The sequence below is a fragment of the Crocodylus porosus genome, unplaced genomic scaffold (assembly GCF_001723895.1).
Source record: "Crocodylus porosus isolate Cpor-Errol unplaced genomic scaffold, CroPor_comp1, whole genome shotgun sequence".
NCBI lineage: Eukaryota > Metazoa > Chordata > Crocodylia > Crocodylidae > Crocodylus > Crocodylus porosus.
The window spans coordinates 54,857,155-54,882,426 of NW_017728947.1; the positions used below are offsets into that span (position 1 = coordinate 54,857,155).

Sequence of the window (25,272 nt, forward strand, 5' to 3'; positions counted from 1 at the left end):
GGATCCTATGACCCCAGCTGACTCCCTGCCCTTTGGGCAGGGGGCTGGACTCGATGATCCCCCGAGGTCCCTTCCAGCCCTAATGTCTATGAAATCTAAATAGCATGCCTTGCAAATCCTTCCCTGCCCGCCACTCACAACCAGGGCCACAAAACTCAGTTGTTCTCAGTGGTGACAGATGACAGAATAAGGAGTAATGGTTTCAAGTTGCAGGAAGGGAGATTTAGTTTGGATATTAGGAAAAACTCTCACCAAGAGGGTGATGAAGCCCTGGAACAAGTTAGCTAGAGAGGTGGTAGAATCTCCATCCTTGGAGGTTTTTAAGGCCCGGCTTAACAAATCCCTGGGTGGGATGATCTAGTTGAGGCTGCTCTTGCTTTGAGTAGGGGTTTGGACTAGAATCACCTCCTGAGGACCCTTCCAGCCCTAATTTTCTATGATTCTATGGGCATGTCTACACACACATTTACTCCAGCATAGATCTACTGTGCAGTAAATTACTGCACAGTATGGGTTTTTGGGTAGGTGTCTACACATACAAGATTAGGGAGCAGATTTGCTCCCAGTTCCCTGCAATGTGTCTCTGCCGCCCCTGGGCATGAGCTCCAGGCTCCCTGTGGGTGCTAGCCCAGAGGCTGGCAAGGAGCACCTGGCCAGGAGACAGCTATCTCCTGGCCCCAGGGGGCTGTCTGCTTCTGAGGCAGGGACAGTGTCCCCCTGCCATGGCAGCAGGGAGCTGCTGGCCCTGGCTCCCCAGTCTGGGACATAGGGTTTGGAAAGAGCTTGAGGGGCAGGGCAGGTCCCAGCTCCCTGCCCTGATCTGTCAGTGGGGCAGCTAGTTCTCTGCTAGCTATCCCACTAGCAGATTGGGACAGGGGGCTGGGACCTTCCCTGCAGCTCTTTCTAAGCCCCATACCTTGATTACCTGATTGGGGCACAGAGCTAGGACCTTCCCCTGACCACAACAGCTCCCAGCCAGCCCCAGGGTGTGCAGGGGAGTCTGCATGTGCAGCCCAGAGCTGGCTGGGCTGCCCAAAACAGTACAGTCCCTGGCCACCTCCAGGTCCCCATGCAGACTGGCTCTGGCTGGGAACTATCCCAGTAAAGGGCAGGTCCCAGGCAGCTCCGGGCTGGGTGGGGAACTGTCCCCATGCAGAGAGCTCCCACCCCCTGCTCTGCAATCATAATTGCAGCTCTGTGAGCACAGTGCGTGGTTGGGGGTGGGGGGGGAAAGGAACAGGCTGGGGAGTTTGTTTCCCCTCCAGCTCCACGCTTGCAGAGCTGGGCAGGGAACAAGCTCCCCATCTTCTGTCAGCAGGGAGCTCCCAGTGCTGGCTCCACAACTGTGGAGCTGCTGCTGGGAGATGGTCATTTCAGCCTAAGGTCTGTGACCACGTGGCTGGTGGGGCTCACGACCGTGGGGCTTAGGCTGGGAGATAAACATTTTCCAGCAGCGGCCCTGCTGTTGCCGAGCTGTTGCTGGGAGATGTCTCCCAGCCCAGGTCCCATGGTTGCAGATCTTGGGCTGGGAGATAAAGGTCTTTCAGCCATCCGCTCCCCAGTCACGATGGTACAGTGGGGGCTGGGAGATAAGTGATCTGGGAGCAAGGGGCTTGGAGCTCCTTGCTGTCAGGTCCCTGCCCAAGCTCCTGCAGCGGAGCCTGCCCTGGGAGCAGGGAGCTATCTCCCAACTGACCAGGAGCAGCTTTGACTCCCGGCCATGTGTCTACATGAGGGCTATGGTGCTGTTACCACTGCCAAGTAAATTTGCTGCTTGCATTGCAGGTAGCAAATTTACTTGGGATTAGGGAGATTTACTGTGAAGTAAGCATGTGCATGTATAGACACATGTGCTTACTTCACAGTAAGCTATGATAACTTGCCATTAAGCATCTTGTGTAGACATGCCCAGTGATTCTAACTGTGCTCACTTGCTGCATCTGGTAGTGGGCATGGACAACATTAATGATGTGGACACTGGAGTCAGGAGTGGACTGGCCAAGTTCACCGATGACACCAAACTTTGGGGCAAAGCATCCACACCAGAAGACAGGTGGGTGATCCAGGCTGACTTGGACAAGCTCAGCAAATGGGCGGACAAGAACTTGATGGTGTTCAACACCGAAAAATGCAAGGTTCTCCACCTTGGGGAAAAAAACCTGCAGCATCCTTACAGGCTTGGCAGTGCTACACTGGCTAGCACTATGGAAGAAAGAGACTTGGGGGTCAACATTACCCACAAGATGACACGAGCCTGCAATGTGATGCTGTGGCTAGTAAAGCGACCAAAATGCTGGCGTGCATCCATAGATGCTTCTCAAGCAAAACCCAGGATCCTTCTCCCCCTGTACTCGGCCTTGTGAGGCTGCAGCTGGAGTATTGCATCCAGTTTTGGGCTCCACAATTCAAAAAGGATGTGGAGAAGCTTGAGAGAGTCCAGAGGAGAGCCACACACATGATCAGAGGTCAGGAAAACAGACCTTACGACGACAAGCTGAGAGCCATGGGACTCTTTAGCCTGGAAAAGCGCAGGCTCAGGGGTGATCTGATGGCCACCTATAAGTTTATCAGGGGTGACCACCAGGATCTGGGGGAACGTTTGTTCACCAGAGCGCCCCAAGGGATGACAAGGTCGAATGGTCATAAACTACTACAAGACCATTTCAGGCTGGACATAAGGAAGAATTTCTTTACTGTCCAAGCCCCCAAGGTCTGGAATAGCCTGCCATCAGAGGTGGTTCAAGCACCTGCATTGAACGCTTTCAAGAGCAAATTGGATGCTTATCTTGCTGGGATCCTATGACCCCAGCTGACTTCCTGCCCTTCAGGTGGGGGGCTGGACTCGATGATCGTCTGAGGTCCCTTCCAGCCCTAATATCTATGAAATCTGTGAAATCTATGAAACAGCAATCCCTAGATAACTGCCATATGTACATAATTAATACAATTTAAGTTGCCTAGTTCAGACTGCCCTAATCTGCATTAACTTTAATCCTCATTCAGTGAGGATTAGTTAATGCAGACTGGAGCCAATTTTAATTTGGACTACACATGTCCACGTGCATATAGTGACAGCTGTAGTCTGGATTAAACCTAGAAAAATTTAGCATCTATAAACGGCTCATTTGCTCTAACTCTTAGTACCGTCACATTGGCAAAAATCTGTGTAGTAACGTGACTCTTTCTGTAGTACAGACAGACCTGGACAGTCCAATTTGGTTACTCCCCTTTCTCACGCCTTTTCTCTCATGAGAACCTTGGCAGACCTTCTTTTCTCAGCAAAAAAGCCTAGTTAATTCCCAGCCTGTTTCGGTAAAACGTTACTGTTACAGGCATAACAGCTGTAGAGAATTTTTGCTAATTTCATCTCTTCTTCCTGTGAGTCATAAAAGCATAGAAATGTTGTTTAAGTTTTGGTCACTACCATTCCAGTGGAGGTGTGGAGATCCCAACTCCCACCCTGCCCAAATCTATTTTCCCTAATTTTTCATGATATCCAGTACACTGGAGTATACTGCCTCAAGGATAAATCCACACTAATGCCCTAATGCAGCTTGCATTGTGTCCTGTCACAGGTTTCAGCACACTGTCAATAAATGATTTTAAGAAAGCATGAAAAAGAAAAATGTCAAATTGATTAATTTTGAGACGTGTTTCTTCCATGATCAAGTGCTCATGTATAAGTGAGCATCCATCAACAGACATTTCTTGGTGGCTAGATTAATTAAGTCATTGTTTTCTAATTTATTTTCCTGCTCACAGGTGACTTCTTATACCTACGAGCAAACAGCAGTCAGACAGGTGGTGTTGCCAAGGCTTACAGTGCCAGCTTGCCTGCCAGGATGGCCAGTGGAGATTACCAGGTATATTGCTCAGTTTTAGCATCTTTGTGGAACTGATCTTGAAGTTTCCAGTGCCCAGTTCTTGTATATTACCCACCTTCTCTCTCATTTTATGCAGTATACAGTCTGAGAATCCTGGAAATTATTGCTGCTGACTGAACAACACATTTAGCCAGGCATTAGATTCTAGAAGGGACATGCAGGTGTATGCTTAAAACAAGGCAAAATGATGGTCCCGTGCTAGCGTGCCACAGAGAGACCTTAGACCGTAGAGGTGTGTATGCTTTAACTAGAAAACAGGTCACAATGAGCAAAGGCCACCAGTGTTCAAGTGCTGGAAACACTAGCAGTCCATCCTAGCAACCTTCACTTCAAACCTATGGAGTTAACTGTATTGCTGAGAGAAAGGAGTTAGGCAGTCAGCTCATCTGAGACGCGTCCTGTGCCTGAGTTCACTTCTCTGACATCTGTGTCTATGTCATGCTTTACTCTCATGGGAGGGAACTGAAATGCCAGATCACCAGTGAGTTTGGAAAGTGGAATTTGATGGGGCGATGGATATTCCCGGGGTGGATGGATATCATCATGGGTCACACCCTACTGAAACTCTGCATGTTGAAATTGCATCCAGTCTAGAAGGTGGGCAGATGTGGAGATAAGTGCCATGGATACGACCATTTCCCTTGCCTTCCTCCCAGATCCCTGTAAGACCAGTAAGGGCTGGAAGTGGAAATATTAGATGATACTCTGTTTGCTAGTTATTTTGGAAATGCTGTTGCAAGCTGGAGACAGAGTCTGGCTCTGCTACAGGACATACTCCTTGCTTCAGAGTAGTAATATGTAGTAAGATCTCTCAGCTCCCAGGACAGTGCTCTCACTACTGAGCTGTGTTGTCATGTATTTTATCAGGACCTGGGAAAGTAGATTCCATCAGCCTCTCCTCTTGGACCATTTTCCTTTATAAAAAACACGTAAGTATTCATTGAGCCAGAGAGAGAAGCTGAGCAAGCATGACACGATATCCTGGTTGTCAGCGCCCCTCCCAGTGGGCCTTCGGGGTGAATGAGAAACAATCTCCTCCTCCTCCTGTTTTGTGAGTTTATCTAGACCTTCCCCTGACCCCAGCACCACCACCAAATAACTCAGAACTATTCAGTGAATAGTTTCAGGTTGACCCAAACTGAAAATTTTGGTAAATAAATTATAGACTGAAAACATTTTGTCCAGTTGTGAGCATTCAAAGCTTATTGTGTGCCCTGTAGCAGAGCTGCACTTTATGTGCTTGCCCTTAAGCCCTGCTGGCACAGGTGCTGATACATAGATTCCAGGTTCACTGACAAACGAGGCAGTTCCTCTGCCTTCCCTTAACATGGAAATGATGGTGTTGATGCTGTGGTCTTGACACCAGCCCTCACAGAAGTGGAGCACAGAGAGGAAATAGTCTTTCTGTGGAGGGGATTAGGGATTGCCTTAGAGGGGGGAAGGCAGTATTTCACTACACCCAGTCTAGGAGTGGGCACACCGCTCCTGAAAAATTAGGCCTGAAGGTGAGGGGAGCCTGAATCTGTTGTATACTTGAGACATGGTAACCAGAATCCAAGAGTTACAGTTTAGTTAAGAGCAGCTTTGCAGGTGCAGGGCTGTCCTGCCCACACGGCTTTTTCAGGGAGGGCTTCTTGCATTTCTCCATATACAGCCTTGATGGTGTTGTATTAAGGAAGGAAGGATCATCCCTTGCATCACTTCCTATCTGATAAAGAAGAGAAGGATGCAAAAAGTTTAGGTCCCAGCCTAAGAGTGAGGGGTTCTGAGAATACTGGGAGCATGTGAAAGCTTCTTGTGTGTCCTCAATCAATGTAATCTAAAGGGAAATGTATGTGACAGATTTGGAACTATTTGGTAATGTCTTTGAATACTAGATGTTGGCTTATCTGGGGGATTGTTCCATATGAAAATAGGAAGAAGAATTTGCCTTGACAGAAACCAATGTTTTTTATCTTACATCAGACCTGGGTGGAATCTGTTTTATAGGTGGAAAGTGTCTCTGGCCAAATTATGAGGATGGAGTCTGGCACTCCAAGGTGATAGTATGGGTATGTTTCATGTAAAAAGGGATGCAAAATTGATAGCAGATGGTCTTTTTTATTGAACTTCCCTCCCATGTTTGTTGAGTGTCTTTGCTCTATTCACCTTTGTGAGGAGGAGTGAAATGACAGCTATGAATATGCTTGAGTTAAACTGTAAGCTCTGGACAGGAACACAGTTATGACTGTAACCTTCCCTGTTACCTTTCCTGGGTATTAAATCTCCACCTTAGGTTAAAGCATCCAGAGGCAGTTGAAAAACTGTCAGCCTGACAAGGACAATCTGTTTCTGGACTCTGCGCTCTTGATAGTGGAGAAGATGCCTCCTAGAGAACCACCAATGAAAGGGTCATCAGGGCTCATCAACTCTGACCCACTCTTTCCTAATGGAATAATGGGCTTACTGCTCCCTCTTGGGGCCACTGTCTTTGAATGGACTCTCTATACTAGGGCTGGGCAATTATTTGGGCCTGGAGGCCACATATGGAGTTTTGATGAGTTGTTGCAGGCCATGTTAGCATCTGCACCCACCATAACAACTCACCAAAACTCCCTATGTGGGAAGGGGCTGTGGGCAGGTGGGCGAGGCTGGGATTATGGGTAAGGGTCACAGGGAGGCCCTCACCTCATGAAGGGGGTGGGAAATGTGGGGGGTATGTGTGCCTATGGAGCGGTCTGCCTGGGCTCTAGGTCCCAGGGTCCAGCTGAGGGTGAGGGGAAGGAGTGGGCAGGGGGTGCATGCAGCAGAACTTGCCCAGGTGGGTGGTCCACTGAGGCCCCCATGGCACTATGCATGGGGCCAAGCCCTGCCCACGGCAGCCCATACCATGCTTCAGCCCACACCTGCTGGCCTAGCCATAGTCAGCGCACACAGCTTCTGGCAGGGTTGCTCCCAGTGCAGCTGCTGATTAGCTCCCTTTGGCTCCCTCTGCCTCCAGCAGCAGCTCCTCTGGCTCCTGCTGTGCTGCTCCAGGCCAGGAGGAGGCTTTAGCTAAGCAGCTCTTGCCCCAGCACTGTCTGTCTCCAACTCCCATCTACCTTCCACCCACTTGGTAGCTCGTGCTGGGCAGGTGGAGTGTTTGGAAGGCAGCCAAAAGCTGGAGCCAGAGCCCCGCGGGCTGGGGCAGGAGCCACCCAGTGAAGCTTCCTCCCAGATGGTGGCAGCCGCTTTTGAACTAAAACACGAAGAAGGTGTTTTAGTTCAAAAGCGCACCGCCACCATTTTCTGTGCACTGACGCGCATTTCACTGTATATACAACTGCAGGCGATGCATCATTGGGTGCTTTTCAAAGTACCTGGCACTGCGGCACTTGCATGTGTAAAACTGGTCATAGTTAGTGAAGGGGATTGCTTCTGTGAGAGATGCCATTCCATGACCATATGCTATAGACCAGGCCAAGCAGGCAGGAGGAGCTATCTTACCCCTAAGGCCTTCAGCTAAATCCAGAAATCACTGAGCTGGTGAAAAACAGACGGGAAATGCAGTTAGGAGTTTGCTGTTTTTCCTAACTGCAATGCTATTAAAGAGCAAAGCAGTTTGTGGTTAAAGACTGCTTTTTCTAAACCTGTTTCCTCAGCATGCTGCCACATTGTCTCTGAGGGATGTAACTAGGAAGTCAGAGCTCTTGAAGTCAAGTGGGCCCTAAGAGAACGTGTCTATTCTGCTGAGGCTTTGTAAAGGCTATAGCTGTTGTTCTGGGGTCCAGATCTGTGGCCTGCCCTTGTCCCTCCACAGACCTAAGTAGTTTGCTGCCTGTCCAGGAGAGGGGATGGAGCCAAATTGTAACAAATCATGAAGACTCATTTTAAAGGCTGGTTTACCAGTCAGAAAAGGTGACCCACACACTCATTTGCTCTCCTTTTACCACAGAACACCATTATCTTTTTGCTCTTATTTATTACAGGTCCAATTCTCAGTGCATATTTTTGGCAATTACAATGGCACCCTCTCATTATCTGTCCAGAAAGAGACAGATGGAGTCTGTACCTCCCTGTGGGAAAGAACAGGGAGCTGGAGTGACAGCTGGTTTCTAATCACTCTGCAAATTCCAGTGCTCCAGAACTGGTAAGAGTGTCTTTGGCAGCATCTGTGTATTTGCCTGTGGAGTTTAGTGAATGTGTTGAATCCATTATTGAGCAGTGTTGTTTTCATTCTTGCCTCTTCTTAGCGTCTCTCCTAAAACCAGGTGTAAATGGGTGCAGGAGGTCCGGTTGTTGAGCACATCTCCTTACATGATTAATGGAGGGATACAGATTTCCAATTGCTGCCCAATGTTGATAAAACAGAACAGCACATGGTTTTTTTATAATGCAAGAAAACCTACAGGCCTGATCCAATGGGAAATGTCATAAGCCCTAGTTTTATTCAATGTTCTGATCATTTTAAGTCAGTGGGTTTTGTGCTGGCGTATTAACTAGGGGTATTTTGGAGCCTTGTGATGCTGGAGAAAAATAACAATTTATCTGTTATGAATGATTTATAAAATGCAGTTAGTTAATTTAAGAGGGGTTCATTTAAGACTGTGAGTAGCTAAACTAATCACATAGAGGTGAATGTGGGTAAGTAAGTAAGATGAAGCCATCAGGAAACCATTCACCTCAAGCTGTTCTACCCAGCCATCATACTCATATTATCCCATCTTTCTATTGGTCCTTGATGCTGTGTCCACTTGGATTTGAGAGTGAGACTAGTTGTACAAGCAAGGATGTCAGGAAAAAAGCAATTTTCTGTAAACAAAAATGTCCAGATTTTCAGTTGGCTATGTGTGAAAAGGCGTATGTATCAATACGTGTAGTCAGCTTAAGTAAGAATAATCCACTACACACATGTATAAGTCAGTGATTCGCATGCACACATATACTTGTTATGAAATCTCAGAGTATGTGTACACATTGGGACTTTCACATGTCTAAAACTGTGCCTTACCAGCACAGGAATACCAGTATACTGTGGGCATGTCTACACATTCATTAATGTGCTTTTGCTACTGCACATTAAATTTAGCACCTCTAATGTGAGGTACTAAATAAATGTGTATTAGGCTGCCCTAATGCACAGTAGTGAAAGCGCACATTTTAGTGCCACAATGCATAGTAGCCTAATTTTACTGTGCATTAGTATATTAGCATGATTTTTTATGTGATGCTTTAATGTACAGTAAAATAGGCTACTGCACATTAAAGTGCATGTGTAGACACTCCCTGTGCTGGCAAAATGTTTCTAGGGTGGACCCAGCAACATTATATATACACTCACATCTTAAAATATAAAACATATTTTAAAATATTATTTAGGTTATGAAGTAAAACTCAAATTTAGAAAAAGCCAGAATTAAGAGAGTGTGTGACTCTCATGTACATATACATCATAATACTGTCTTTAAATACATACTCTAATATTACTTATCTCACAGAGCTCTCTGCATGTAACTTCTTTCATTTTTAAAAAAGCAAACTAAAAAACATACATTTCTTCATGGGACATCATGTCAATACCCACATGATTCATCAGCAGGGTTGGAACCTTTAGCTCCACCACATAGCCTTGGGCCACTTGAGCTAACAGAATAACTGGTAGCAGTAGTAGGTTGTCATCCTCTCTCTGGACCAGTACTAGAGATGGGGGGAAGAAACATGTACTTTGCTAGGAGTTTCACAAAAAGTTAAGACTTGAGTTCCATTTCAACTCCGCACTTCTTCCTGGACCCCCAAGCTTGACCCCTTCTACCTTATCTATATCAGCCTCCCTGTCCACCCTAATCCCTATTTCCCCCACCTCCTCCATAACCTAATCTTTTTGCCCAGTGGTCTGAGTTTCTCTTTTATCTCAGCTTCCAGTCCCAATTCCCCTACCCCTCCATGCCAGCCTCCAGTATTGGTCCCCCTTGCTGCCTTACTTCTTACACTGATATACTTCCCTACCTTTTCAGATCTGCTTCTTGTCCCTTCCATATTTATATCAGGCAGCTTCCTTTCTACTGGGTTCAGCAAGGTGAGACTATGTGTAGTAGAGGAAGGACAGGCTTCCTGCTCTCATTTCAGGTATCCAGTCCCAGACCTGGCACTGCCCACAGAAACTCACAGTGGCAATTGCAGGGAAAGCCCAGGCTGGTATATGCCTAATGAAGACAGACTCTTTGTAGATGTAACTGTTAAAGTATAAAGAAGTCTCAGCTGAGCACATGACTGCGTTTTTTCAAAGACTTATAACTTGGCCAAATTTGAGGGGGTAGCAAAAGGCACATCCTTCATCTAAATTTAGAGTCTCAGCTCCAAAGCATGGTGGCACTGGAGTATTTAAAAGAAATGGTTGCTGGCAGTTTTCAACCTTGGCAAAACAGTATATTTTTCCTTAAGCCTCATGCACAGAAACAATTAACCATTTTGGTTGACATTTTCCAGAAAAATTCAGCCTGAAGCAGAGATATGGCAAGTAAAATGTTAACATAAATGGCAAATTTTGGCATTTATAAGCAAGAGGAATCAGGGGTTTATAATGGGAGCTCTTGGACAAACTTAACGTGTGTGGTAGAAACCACACCTGTAAGAATACAATCGGTTTTGTTATCCATTGCAATTAAATAAAAACCTTGACTATGAATTACTGTTTCTCCTTATTTCTGGGTGTGGCTGTCTTTTCGCTTTGATTGATGCAGGGTCTAGTATTGTCCTGTCTGAGGGGGTCCTTGCTATACAGTTATGGGGCAGAATGCCATATCCCATTTTCCAATGTGGCAGGGAGGCCTCAACCAAATTGAGGCCAACTGACCTCCACAACTGTTCCTGCCAATTTGTTAACTTATGAATATTAAGAGGTGAGAGCAGCAAAACCTGAAACCTTGAAATCAATCTGAGAAGGAAAAAACAAAGCAGGATTTGCAAAAAGCATATACTCCCCCAGACAGTTCAGTTTCATCTGTCAGGAAGGGAAGCCCCCTGTCCTGCTGCAGGAAATCTCAGTGATCAACCTTGTTCTGCCCTGAATCCCTGAACCATTCTGATAGGGCCTGGACTCACTCATTGCATATTTCTGGGTAGGGGCAGTAAAGGATTAAGAATCTCACTCAAGCAGCATCTGCCTTAATTTCTCTTCTCTCCTTCCCCTGCCACTGTCTTCCGTATCTTAGCTCCCCTGCTCCAGATGAGCTTCCTCTTCATGGCTGCTTCTTTCTCTCTCAGGGTCCTACTCCGACTTCTTGAATCAAAATGTTAAGGTCTGTGCATCTACCCTATTCTTTTTCTGGCTTCTGGGAGAGGAAGGAGCCAGTGGCAGGCTAGGAGAAGATGGAACAAATGTAGCAGGGAGGGATTGGAATTGAAGGCTGTGAGGAACAAAAGTGGGTTGAAGGCAGTCTCTGGTGAAAGCCAGAAGAAAGGAGGACTAGGCAGCCAAGGAAAGGTGATGAGGACCATGTACATAGCCCTTGGCAGGTTCATCTTACAGGTTGATTGTTTTTTAAATTGAATGGGGAGAGATGGATGGCAAACCATAGGGTTCAATGTTCAGTGTCCGGATCAGAAGCCTACCTACATAGGAAGCTATTTTTGGTGGCTCTGGTTCAGGGGCAGGCAAAGCCCTGTGGCAGACTCCATTTCCCAGCAGCCCCTGTCTGTGTTGCTGCAGCTGGTTTCCATGGAGACTCCATCAGCAGCAGGACCATGATGGCACAGGACCAGGGTTTCCATGGAGACTGGCCCCAGAAGTGCTGGCAGGATGGTAGCTGGGCAGGGAGCTGGAGTGTGGGCAGAACTGCGGGGATGTGCACGCAGCAGATCGCAGCTCTGCCCCCACTCCAGACCATGCCGTCAGTGCTGCAAGAACCAAGCCCCAACCCCAGAGCAGCTCCCCACTAAGCAGTGCCCTCTGCTAGTGCTGCTGGGGCCAGTCTCCATGGAAACCCTGGCCCTGCACTGTTCTGGCCCACTGCTGCTGGGGTCTCTATGGAAACTGGCTGCAGCATGACACAGGCAGAGCCTGTTAGGAAATGGAGTCTGGCCAGTGGCCAGATCCACCCTTTTGCCAACCCTGCTTTAGCAGTATGTATCTGCCTATGACTCTTCCCCTCTAAAAACACCTATAAATCACCAGAAACTGAGAGCTGGCAGAACACTGAGGAAGGTAAGCAAGGGCATTATAAAATACTACAGATGCAACCAAACTGTCCTAACAAGCAGCAACACTGTGACCACAAGGGTGGTGGTCTGTAGCAGTGGACTCAGATGCATAGGCGACTGGTAGGGGATGCATGGGGGTGCACTTGGCCCCCCTGATGGGGCCTGTGGCCCCCCGCCACCGACGGCTGGCTGCTGCCATTGGCGGCTTCTGTGGGTGCTCTGCCAGATTCAGGAGGCACCATGCTCAGATGGCAAATTGGTTCCCCCCTTCTTTCTTATAGAGTTGTGGAAGTCCCTAGGGTTGTGGAAGTCCCTTGGTTTACAGTACACTGTTGTTGTATCAGCGTTGTTTTTCCTGTATGGTCCAGCTCCCGTGGGTGTGAAATGATTCACTTAGATGTAATAGACCACATCTTTAGCTGGTATAAATAAAGATATTGTTAGTATTTTAGTGGAGTTATGCTAGTTTTCATCCTCTGCAGGATAAGGACCAACCTTGGGTTGGTATGTATATATACGTTTTTGTGTTTTGTATACATATTGCCACTAATTTAGAAAAAGAGTGTTCCCAAGTGGGACACTTAATAGTTTATACAGCATACTCTGAACATCAGAATTCAATCTCTCATAAATCATGAGCAAGTTTCACTAGTGGCAGCAGCTGAGGTTCACTCCATGTGCTTTTAATAAGCTCCAAATGGACTAGACCTCGGGCATCTGTTTATTTATGATGTTAAATCAAAAACAGTTCAGTTTGATCCATTAGGAAAGGAGCCTTCCATGTATTTTTTTCCCTTCTGAATTCAGAGAGCATGATGACATGCATTCTGTCTTCTTGGATAAACCAGCTAATGCATGGCTCTCACTAAGTAAGCCTGAGCAAGGAGAGACACCCAGGGAAGGGGACATGCAAAGGAGATATTGCTAAACTTTTCAAGAAGTAGACAGATGCTCAAGTGGTATATACTGATGTAGCTCTGTTGATTACCGTGATTTATATTAGCTGAAGATCTGTCCTAAGATTTGCCTCTATCTTATGAGCACTGGGAAAGTCCTTGGATTTTGGTTTTGTTTGTGGGATTGGGGGGCAATTTTTGCCTTATGTGTCGATGTATTTTCTTTGCTGGGACAATTGTCTGGTATTCTGAAGAAGACAGAATCACAGGGGTAGAAAGGTCCTCAAGAGTCATCTAGTTCAACCCCTCGTACAGATGTACCCTCTAAACCACCCCAGACTGATGCCTACCCAGATTCTTTTGGGAAGCTGCCCCAACAAAGGATATCCCACAGCTTCCCTAGACAGTTTATTCTATTGTCCTACTGTTCTTCCAGTTAGGAAGTTGTCTTCACACAGTCATATGCACACATAAGTGAATACATGCACACACATACAGTGTGGGTGGCATAGTGCCCCATGAAAGGTGGCATCATATAGTTGGTTCTTAATAACTTATTAAGTGTGAATGAGTGGTTTGTGTCATCTCCTTATGGCTGTTCATCAGGGGTGTTCCTGAAGAAATAGTTTGAATACATGTCACCCTTGGAGAGCAGCTAGGATTTGTGTGTGTGTTTCTTCTTTCTATCTCTATCTCTAAAACATCTATCTTGTTGCAAAGGTTTCACCTGCAGCTTCTGGCAACCTGGGGCTGGAATTCCCAAGCTGACATTGCTGTTGATAATATTACTTTTGGACTGGACTGCTTCACTGATGGTGAGCTACATATGATTCAAAGCATGTTCGAGAAATGTTTATAGAAGAGCCAGTGATTCAGAGAATGTGCTTTTAATCTTCCTACAGAAAGTACATGGTTTATCTGCATTAGGTTGATAGTTCTGCAGCATTTGGACACAATTTTCTTCCTCTCTTCTGCTGGAGACTACCTTCTTTTATACTGTTTTGTGGTGCATCTCAGTTTTCTTAATGATTTTTCTTTACCTAATCTGCAGTGTACCAGATCACATAGTTTGAGTTATATATACATATCTCAGTTGGAAAGGCTGTCTTTGCACTTGGGCTGTAGGTGGAATGATCACATTGTATTGTGTTTTAGTAGTCCTCTCAGGCTCACAGCATAGTGGGACAACTGATAGACTCCAGAGGCAGCCATATCTAGTTCTCCTCTGATGGACTGACTAATACATCACCTTTATGGTATGAAAGGGCTCCCATGTGACCAGAGACTAAAGAGGGTAGGCCTATTCAGCTTAGAAAAAGAGACACTTGAGGGGGAACATGATAAAGGTTTACAAATACTAAATGGTGAAGAGAAAGTAAATAGAGATTCACTGGTATTATTTAATATCTCTCACAATAGAAGAACTAAAGGTCATAAAATGAAACTAGTAGATAGTAAGTTTAAAACTAACTCAAGAAAGTTCTTTTTCACATAGCATGTGATTACAGTGTGGAACTTACTGTCATAAGATGTGGAAACGGGCAGTTTAACCGGATTCAAAAAGGGATGGGACAAATTCTTGGAGGAAAGGGGCATCAATGGCTGTTGAACACAGGAGTTAGGGGCACAAATTACTTTGGGCGGAGGGCCGTTTACCCAGTGTTGACAAGCTGTCAAGGGCCGCATGGGTAGCCCTGCCCCTTGACAGGTGCCCCACCTCCTAGTCACCATCTTGGGACCAGTGTCCCAATGTCCTGGGACCAATGTCCCAGGGCCAGCACTGGTGGGGACCAGAGCAGGGTGCAGGCTGCCAGGGGTCTGTGGAGCCAGGCTGGGCTGCACCAGCAGGGAGAGAGGGGAGCTGGCCGGGCTCCATAGAGCCCCTGCGAGCTGGGACCCTGTACCCCTGCTGCCCTGCTCTGGGCCCTACTGGCACTGGCCCTGTGCCCCCGCACCTGCTCACTCCCAGTGCCCCCCCAACCCCGTGGTACAGGCGGGGGGCAGCGCATAGCCCTGACCCCCTGCTTGCCAGCAGGGAACGAGCTGGTGCTGAATGTGGGGGAAAAGAAGCCCCTTGCCTGCCCCATGGCCGGCGCTCCCTGCTGGGCTGTGGCTGCAGCACAGGGTGCTGGCCACGGGGCGGGTGGGGGGCCGCTTTTCCCCGGCGCAGCACCAGCTTGTAACCTGCCCCTGCTGTAAGCCTGGACCCCGTGCTAGCTGCGGGCTTGCCTTTGGGGCTATGCACAGCGGCACCAGCTACAGCCCCCCCGCTTGCCATGCAAACACTGCTTGGCATGGTAAGTGCAGGGGCTGCAGCTGCTGCCACCGCAGTGCAGCCCCAACGGGCAAGCCCGGAGCTGGCGTGGGGCTCAGGCTAGCAGCAGGGGTGGGTTACAAGCTGGTGCTGAGTGTGGGGGGGAGTGGCCCCTCCCCCACCCCATGGCCAGCACCCCACACTGCAGCTGCTCGCAGCCCATGTGGGGCTGCCTGTGCCTGCTCAGGACAGCTCTGCATGGGCTGTGAGCAGCTGCAGCAAGGAGCGTGGGCCACGGAAAGGGCAAGGGGCTGCTTTTCCCCATGTTCAGCTTTTCCACAGGCTGCCCTTCCCTGGGCTTCTTCCCTGCCTGGGGTCCTTTCCTGACTTCCCCACCCCTCCACCTCCTTACCTGAACTTCCCATGCTGGGGCAGCCATGTGGTCCCATGTCAGAAGCCCTTGCTGGGGCTTCCAGCTGGGGGGGCAGGGGCCGGGCGGGCCCTGCTGTTGCTGGAGCTCGCCAGGCTTACTGTGAGTCCTACTGCCGCTGGTTCCTGTCATCTTTAACAGGAACCAAGGACACATAAATTAGGAGAGACTGAGGGACCTGAACCTGTTCAGCCTCTGCAAGGGGAGGCTGAGGGGGGACCTGGTGGCTGCCTACAAACTCATCAGGGGAGGTGATCAGCAAATAGGAAGAGCCTTTTTCTCCCCAGCACCACCTGGAGTGATGAGGAACAATGGTAATAAGCTGATGGAGAATAGGTTTAGGTTAGAGATCAAGAGGCAATATTTTACAGTTAGGGTGGCCAAAATCTGGAACCCACTTCCTAGAGAAGTGGTTCTCACCCCTACCTTAGGTAAATTCAGAAAGAGGTTAGATGATCACCTGTCCGGGGTCTTGTGAACCCAGCATTCATTCCTGCCTGCGGCAGGGGGTCAGGCTAGATCATCTGTTCAGGTCCCTCCTGACCCTAGCTACTATAAAACTATGCAAGTTTTTTTAGGGGCCTTGCAGACCGGATGAGCCATCTCTGACCTATGGCCTGATCCAGTAAATGGCAGTTCTTGTGTTCTTAGGTATGGTGCTTATCTTAAGTTACTGCTGTCAGACTTTCTTGTGATCACCAAGGGCCTGATTTTCTGAAGCACTGATGACCCTCCTGCTCCTATTGGCATCCGCAGGGACTGGAGGTGCTGTAATTGCAAGTCCAGTGCATTTTTGCCCTGCTAAATCTTGGAGATATATGAGAGTAAGCAGGACTTGTGGTTCCTTCTCTAAATGTTTATTTGAAACCTGAAGAAAGGGTTCTGAAAGTTTTCTAGTGGTGATGGAAGATAGGAAATAGTAAGGTAAGATGGGGAGGAGACCTCGTGCTAGCTTCTTTTCTCATTTCTTCCTTGCATAAAGAAGGTGGTTGGTACTAAGAACATATGTACACCAAACATGAAGAGCCAGTTCTTCTGCTATTATAGATCAGTATTGATTTCAGGGAACTGCCGTAGCACAGACTAGCTGAGGGTAATCCAGAGAGGTGTATAGTGGAAGGTCTGAGCAAAGGAAGCACATTTCTTGGAAAACTTAGTTTCACCACTGCTGCTTGAATACTCAGGGAGATTATATTTTCTTGCTTCTGAAAACAACTGCTTCCATTTATCTTCTCATCCATTTAATTCAGTTTGCTCACGGAGAAGCCCAGCAGCTCTGCTGTGTTTTCAGTAATGAAATTAGTCCTTGCCAGCCAGGAGAGGCTTCAGATGTCACTGGTGAGGCCAATTAAGCTCCAAGCAGAGAAATTATGCTTTATTCCCAGCACAAGAGAGGCAGGGAGGGAGTGCGGCAATGGCACACAGGAAGGAAGAATTTGCTCTTTACTAGAATGTAAATATTCATTTCTTACCCAGTTCCAGTCCTGCAGTTCATCTGCTACTAAATACAGCACAGACTTTAAAGGAGGTGTCTATGTATGTATCAGCTAGGTATGGAGGCTGGGGCTTCCACGGCCATCTTCCCTAAGGCCAGGCAGTTAGCAGGGTTCATAAAAGGACTAAATATTTATATAGATAAATAATCATTAATTCTTATATTAAATATTTATATAAATAAATATATATTTATTTATCTATATGTATAGATAAATCTATATTTACATTGATTAAATATTTATATAGATAATTATAATTATAGGAACAGCCTATGGGACAGCAGTAAGATTTAAAAGCAAATAACCCAACCTCAACAGTGATTAAGAAAAAATGTCCCCTATGGGAAGTTCAGGCAATACAGATTTTAGGGTTTCTTTCAGCATTCACTCAGGCATGTGCTAGTAGATCCTGTCAGAATCTGTGTACCAGACAACCTTGGGTCCAGTGTAGTGGTTACAAGAAAGGGAGAAGGTACGTTAGAGAGAAAGGGGACCCTTCCCTGGCTAGGTGACTAGGGACCTGTCAATAACATGCATTGGACTGTGCTAGGGGGAACTGCCATGGAAACATACCTTCCCTGTACAACCCCATTCCCACTTCACAGGTACCAAATGCTGAAAAAATGTCACATAGCTGTTTTTGTTGTGTACCCAGTACCACTCTAATGGCACTTGTGCAACATTTTTTTTGCCACTCAGTTTTTGTAGAATGAATGAACAAGAAACATTTTCAAGGTGGTACTTCCTAGCATGGAGCAGTGTGGTCTGGAACTGCCCTATAAGTCCACATCTCTAAGGGCGCATCCAGACAAGTGCACATGTGCCTGTGGTGGCCTCTTAGACCAGTTTGAGATGTGGCAAGAGGCATGCTGGGAACACAAAGATGTTCCCCGTGCTGCATATTTGCAGTGCAGGCTCTAAATTTGATACCTGGAAATCCAGGTAACAAAGCAAAACCTGCAGAAAAACAGTGGTGCTGGACATGGGCCTGCAGCATGCCCTGAGGCAGCTGAAGGCTGGGTCCTCTTAGAGCAGTGGTCTCCAAAGTGGGGTGCACAAGACGATCCATTGGGGTGCAGAAGAAAATATTAGAACTTCTATTTCTATTTCTATAAATATACATATATTGGGGGTGCGTGCTCAAAATTTTTTTACTGATAGGGGTGCGCAATCAAAAAAGTTTGGAGACCACTGCTCTAGAGATGCACTCTGGCCAGAGTGTCTTTATGGTGCTCCTACTGCCCCAGCATGCTGCCTCAGCATGCTGGGGCAAACAGGAGCAGGGCAAGGCTCTGGCATGATCCAGACCCTGGCACTGTCCCAGGTAATTAGGAAAGTAGGAGTGGGAGTTTTTTTGGGTGTGGGGGGGGTGTATAAGGGGGATCTGGGGTGTGTGGGGAGTGGTGGAGGGTGTGTGGGGTTTGTGAAGGAAGGTTGAGGGAGGCCTGCCACACACCCGTTCCCTCCCCACAAACCACTCACAAACCCCATATTCCCCTTATACCCGCACCCCCCACACACACACCTACCCAAGAACCCGACACCCACCTCCCCACACCCCTCCTGCAAACCCTGCATCCCCCCACATCTTGCACCCTGTGTGCCCAGCTGCCAGACAGGAAAGGACCTGCTGGCGGGAGCTGTGGCTGCAGGGGCAACTGTCCCCACATCTTGGTTAGCAAAAGGGTCAGGGGCAGCTGTAATTTTTCTTTGATAAACCAAAAGCAAACACCAGAGCATATAGATGTTTATAATTTTTTTTTATTATGATGCTAGAGGCGCTGGTAGGCTTCCAAATTGCTTTAAAATTGTAAATATATCAATAAAACATTGCCCAATGGATCTCTGTCTATACCTATACCTATATCTATAGCTATAGCTATTGACCGATATATAGTGGTGTTTTGTGTTAATTGTTTGAGAACATGGATTTTGGGGTATTTTAAACAGTGAATTCGGGATTTTTTATCAGACAATTTGCAGTTTTTAAACAGGGAACACCAGGATCTCTGCTAGTGAGGCAAGTGGCAGGACCCAGGTAGAGGAGCCTGCCCAGGGCTGGCATTGGGTACCTAGCTGAAGGGCAAATGAGGTGCCTGACCTCCTGGCCACTTGGGGCCAGGAGGACATGCTTTCACAGTAGGCCACCACACTGAGGACATCTTCCAGGTGATAGCTGCCCAGATGGTAGGGCAGGGGCACACATGGCAGCAGTGCTACACAAAGGCCAGCTGTGCAGTCACAGCCCAATGGCAGCTGGCCCAGAGGTGCAGACAGCTTTGCTACAGTACCCATGCCATATCCCAAGCAGCTGTGCGGTCCCCGTCCAGGTCTGGCAGGTGTACAGGCTTGGGGCTGCAGGTCCAAGGGGGTGGATGCTGTTGCAGGTGGCAGCAGGTTGCAACCAGGCAGGAGCTCCCACTGCCAGACTGCTGCAGTGGGTAGAGGATGCAGAGACCACTCTAGGTCAGGGCTGCTGCAACAGTCCAGCTGGCACAAGGGGCTAGTGTCCCCATATGTCACCTGGCTGGGCCTTAGAAGCTCCTGAGAGCAATTAGCCCTGAGCTGCTTGCCAGGGCACCTTTTTATACTGCTGGAGCCAGCACAAGCGCTGGCCCCAGCCTTCAGCTCCTCCTGTGGCTGAAGATCTGGGAAGAGCTGGGCAGGGTCAGTTTGCTCCAATTGGCACAACTTGTTCCACACCAAAGTACATACATAATTTAGACATGTGTGCTGAGGCACAAATCCCCAGCACAAATTTGTGCCACTCCTATTTGAACTGCTGCAAGCGCACATGCCTGCATGTGTGGACATGCCCTAAGTGTTTAAACACATTTGAAAATCTAGTCCACTAGTCTCATGTTGCAACATGCTTAATATATTGTTCCCAAAGCAGCTGCTGCCCTTTAGAATGGTTAGAATGACCCTGCCTGCTCTTCCTTTGTTACCTTGCCCTGCTGTGGGCAGGCTTGCATCTTGTCCTTCTTATTCAGCCTGCACTCTGTTCTGTGAAAGCACACTCTGGATTGCCTTGGCCTTCCCGGTTCTGTTTAACACTGTAAATCATTAATGCTTTCTCCCATTTAAATTTGGTTTGTAAACAGGCAAGGATTTTGGTGGGCAATATCTTTTATTGGATCAACTGCTTAGTTGGGATAGAGTGAGACAAGCTTTCGAATGTAAGGCATTCTTTTTCAGGTGACCTTGCCTCTTGCATAATCATCCTAAGAAATCGTTGCCTCTCGCATAATTCATGGACCATCACACCTACATCACTACTCTACCTCACTTTGTATATAGGGAAGGTCTGTTCTAAGGGAGTGCCGTATGGCCTGCATCAGGCCCTGGCATCATGCACCCATTCACCAGGCTGGCAGGACCTGGTATATTGGGAGGCACTATGCTCAGTTCAACACTCAAGATGAGCTGGAGGGAATACTTCAGGTCACCCAGCAATGATGCCTTCACTGAGTTAATACCAGTACTGATTGGAAAGAATGGACCAACATGGGGCTGTTGTGGAAGAATTAGTTATGGCTTCCCGATTCCAAATCTCAGCACCATTACAGGTCAGAGAGACTTGAAGCTACTCTGACTTGCTGGAAAGTACTATACAGCATTTGAGAATATCCAGATGACACCATGCTCTGGCCATTCCTTCTCCACAGAACAACCACATCCTTTGTACCAGAAGTCATGGGAAAAGAGATATAAGAGCTAGCCATGGTTGCATGGTGCCTACATACACTAGGACAACCAATCCCCAACTAGTGACTTGTAGCAGCTTTGACAAAATAACATACCAAGGCTGAGAATCTGCTCCAGTGCCTATAGCGGGGGATGTTTCAGGGCGGGGGGAGAATAAATGGCTGGATGATGAGGGGGAGCCCTGAGAATTCCACATGGGACATAGACACCCCAGTCCTTTGAATGCAAACTGCTCAAATCCCATGAACTGAAAAAGATTTCTGAATAAGCCTCACGTGGACATGGAGGCGAAGGGCCCATTGCTGTGTAGATTTCTCTCACCCAAAGTGTCATTCTATCACTGAATATAAGAGAGGGACTTCCCCCTTACACTTGCTTATACTCCTTCCACAGTCAAAATGGAAGCTGGAATAGATTGAAGATCAGACCTTTAAACCTGCAGCTATATCCTGTATGGAAAACATGCCCTATTTAGGAGTTCATGTACCTAGCAGTGTGTGAGGGTATATCTGCCACAAGGCAGCACTTTCCAGGCATATCCAAGCTGTCTCTGAACAAGCTAGTTTGGGTACAACAAGCACAGGCATGTTAGTGCAGCTGTCCACCAATGATAATATACTCAGCTTCTCAACAGAGCTAATAGCTCAGGCAGAGCGCCAGGGTAATGCAGCTATCTGGTACCGTGGTGTGGTCCTGTGTTTTTGCATATAGGCATACCACAAATGCCGGCATTCTAAGAGTTAACAGTGCTCGTGGGCTGTCATTATTTCATAGGGCTAATGGAAGTGGTCCTTGGTCTGGTAAGCATGAAGGGGATGGAGGCCCCCTTCCAATGCATGAAGATTTGAAACTGTTTGGAAAAGGAGAAAAGATTGTTTGTTTGGAAAGGAAGAATTGCCCTGGGACACTCGGTTAGGATGCTGCTTTGCTAAAAATCCAGCCAGAGACACAAACTGAGGCTGTTATGGGGACTGATTTACATTCCTTCACTCCAGCAAAAGTGACTGAGTTTATTGTACGTCTCTGAATGACAGAAGCTGTGCTGGAAGGTGGTCGCGACCTTTCAGATTCTTAATTAATCCAGCTCAGGCCTTGGGAGACCAAGCACCTCCTTGTGGCTGTGCTTCATGTTTTTTATTTGGTTTTCCTTCTTGTCTTTAATCCAAACAGTTTATTTTACGTTTTCTTTGGTTTGACCGCTCTGTCTGCTCAAGTTCCTCTGCCTATGTGTAAAACAGATACAGTACAAGAATTGTCCCCTTTCACCTACTAGTGTGCTTCAAGTCAGTCCTGAGGGGAATGTCCCTGGGGGTTGGGAGGTCAGGTCAGTCTTCATGGCCCAGATAATTATTTGGCCTCTCTAGTGACACTCCTAACACGGGTGCTAATTAGTGCTATTTGGAGCAGTGGCTTTGCAATGGGGATAATTGTCCAGCTGGAAATGGGGCTAACTTATTTTTCATAGACCATCAAAGAGCCATTAGACGGGTACAACTGGAGTTGGTTGAAAGATATGTGATGATGCTTTTCCTAGAGAAAAATGCTCAGAATTGAATTAACCAGGGGTTCATAACATGCAAGAAACTTGAGCTGTTCTAGTTGTTCCAACCAAACATTTGTATAAAACTTGTGTGATTTATATATTGAAATAACATGAGTGAAAATAATTGTGCAGCAAAAATTTAAGACTTTTCGTTTGTTGTCTCTCTGCAGTGTGAGGCAGGCTTGATTCATGATATTGGTTTCCTGGTAGAGCTCTCCATGTGGTGTAGGTCATTTAGACAGGCAGTGGGTTCTAAATGCACCTTTGGAGGTCTGCACTTCCATCCTCTCCCCACTCCAGAAGAGTCAGGTTTATAGTATCCTGGTCACTGCTCCAGGTCTGGTAGAGTTTTGTGTACTTTTCATGGAGGTTGACCAAATAGGCATTTGTTTATATCATGGCTGTGGTTGTGTTTATTAGCAGTGTGCGTTACTTTTCCACATGGTTTGCTTTATATTATCCTTGTAGTCATGCTGTATGAAGTTAGTGATGCTTTATACGTTGTGATAAGAGACACTGGAAGGATCCAGTGGGCTGATTGTCTACTGCAGTCCCATTCTTAAATAACAGGAATCATTATACCATTAGCCTCCAACTTGCTTCCCTAGCTATGGCTGCCCAAAACTGTGGTTTCAAGTCATCTGGATCCTCGATCAGTCAAGCTGGTGCAGTCTGTAATACAGATCCTATCTGCAGTACGGGTTGGTATTGACCTGGAAGGATGTGGGTAGTGCTAGGCAGGAGGTCAGACTCGATGATCTGTTGAGGTCCCATCTGACTCTAGCATCTGTGAATCCCCATGTCTCATTGAGTTAGTGGGGGCAAAACCAGTATGCTAAAGTCTGTCACCATTTCATCCCCACTTGACGTGATATATATCTGTTTATGCATGTACAGAATATGCTAAAAAGTGTTCATGACTATCTACAAGCTGTGTCATTTCTCCCCTCCCCCCCCTCCAAATCCCCCCTGTTCTCTCTCTCACTAAATTTGCCAGAATGGCTGTCGGACTACGTAAATCTTATATGCCTCAAATTATGAAAATTCAGATGAGAAGGCTATTTTGCAAGCTCACTGGCACATGGACAAAATCTGGGAATTTGGGGGCCATGATTATGTCATAGAATATATCCCCAAAGTGTTGAGGACATGAAAAGCCTTGAAAAGGTGAAAAAATGATGTGACATTTTAAAAACTTTTTCATCACCTTTGTCCATTCCTGGAATTCATATGTCACTATTGAGCTGATTAAAAATGCATGCCTATTATTCCTTTGTAGTGTTCCATTATCCATTTTTTTTAATGATTATAATCAGTTTTATGTTCAATTCTTTCTTTACTACACAACATGGAGCCAGGCAGCCAAGCCAAGGATGAGAAACCTGAAGAACTGTAAAGATGATTGATCATTTAAATCAATACACAGATTTAAAATATATGACACTTTCTTTCATTTTATGCCACATATCCACAGTGCTTACATATAAGAGAGTTTTAAGCCCCTTTTCCTTCAGTAGGCTGTCTAACATGAGATAGTGGGAGGACATCACGGTCCCTTCCGCAACTCAATTCTTACAACATGAACTCTTATTTTGATGAAGTGGTTGTACCAAGTTTATTTTGGTTGAAATTCTTTCTCTCTCTCATTATCGCTCTCTCTCTCTCTCTCTCTCTCTCTCTCTCTCTCCTGATTGGTCCCACAAGCTATAACAGGAAGAAGGCAAAGCTATGTTGATGGAAAGCACCAATACCCACAGGAAATTGGAATCATGGATCAGCATCTTTTGAACCCTTTGGAAGAGCCATTTCTCTCAGGTAGATAGATCTATATCAACTAATTGTCTCTGTTTTTAGGTTTTTAGTTTCTGGGAAAACAGCTTGGTACCCCAGCATCTGAATTAGCAGGAGGGCTAAAGACTCACAGCAGCTGATGTCAATGGGAGCTGTGCTTTGAACACAGAAAATGCCATACAATGCTAAATATTCTGAAAATTCAGGTTCTAATATCTTATAATAGAAATCCAGAATGTTCTTGACCTCAGTGTCTTACATATGCATATATATATGTGTATATATATATACGTATATGTATAAGTATATGTATATATAATACAGTGAACATGTTTCAAATCCCAGCAAACAGCAGATATTACCAAGATGTTGGCTGCTGATTTGCTTCTATATAGAAAGTCACTAATATTGTTTGTGAGTGGGGGGTGCTTTGAGGTTTGTTCATACGCGTCTCAGTTTAGTTACCAGAGTTTCTGCAGAAACATTTATCAACAGGGAGAATTAAGGCTTTGCCATTTGCCTTTTGATTACAGAGTAGTTTGAACATTATATCAGTCTCTGAAACAAAGGGATGTTACCATCTCCATCATAATTCTACTGCTTGATCACAGGGGACATCTCTGTTGTTTTCTGGTGGTTCACAACTTGTGGTGCCAGTGGTCCTCAAGGGCCAACTCAAGCACAGTGTGATAGTGCCTACCAGAACACCAATGTCTCTGTGACTGTGGAGAAAGAGGGTAAACTCCGAGGAGTACAAGTGTGGAAAGTGCCAGCAACAAACCGATACATGTGAGTACCTGTGTACAGCAGGCTCTAGAGAAGTGGCCACCTAGGTATACACACTTACACTAGCACTGGTATATAGTTTAGTGCAGCAAAGTGTTGGGAGTAGCTGAGAGCAGGTGAAGGGTAGCAAGAATTACAGTGGAGGTTGATGGGTTAGAAATACTGGCTGTGAGGAATTATGCTTAGAGTTATTGTTGAGGATGGATGTATTGTGTATGAAGAAGCCAAAATCAGAGTGAAATTGAAGCTGCGATGATGTAAGAATGCTGACATCTAAACCAGCGTTTCCCAACCCTGGGTCATGACCAAAAGGAGGATCGCAGGGGC

At 46.6% G+C, this 25,272-nt stretch overlaps 1 protein-coding gene across 1 annotated transcript in view; it reads left to right on the forward strand.

Annotated features, from left to right (window-relative positions):
- LTK (leukocyte receptor tyrosine kinase) overlaps nt 1-25,272 on the forward strand; it is a 167,811-nt gene that overhangs the window by 95,630 nt on the left and 46,909 nt on the right. Inside the window, exons 8-12 of the mRNA XM_019552304.1 lie at nt 3,763-3,863; nt 7,832-7,992; nt 13,658-13,752; nt 24,073-24,183; nt 24,771-24,948. Coding sequence (XP_019407849.1) covers nt 3,763-3,863; nt 7,832-7,992; nt 13,658-13,752; nt 24,073-24,183; nt 24,771-24,948 — 646 coding nt within the window. The remainder of the gene's footprint in view (nt 1-3,762; nt 3,864-7,831; nt 7,993-13,657; nt 13,753-24,072; nt 24,184-24,770; nt 24,949-25,272) is intronic.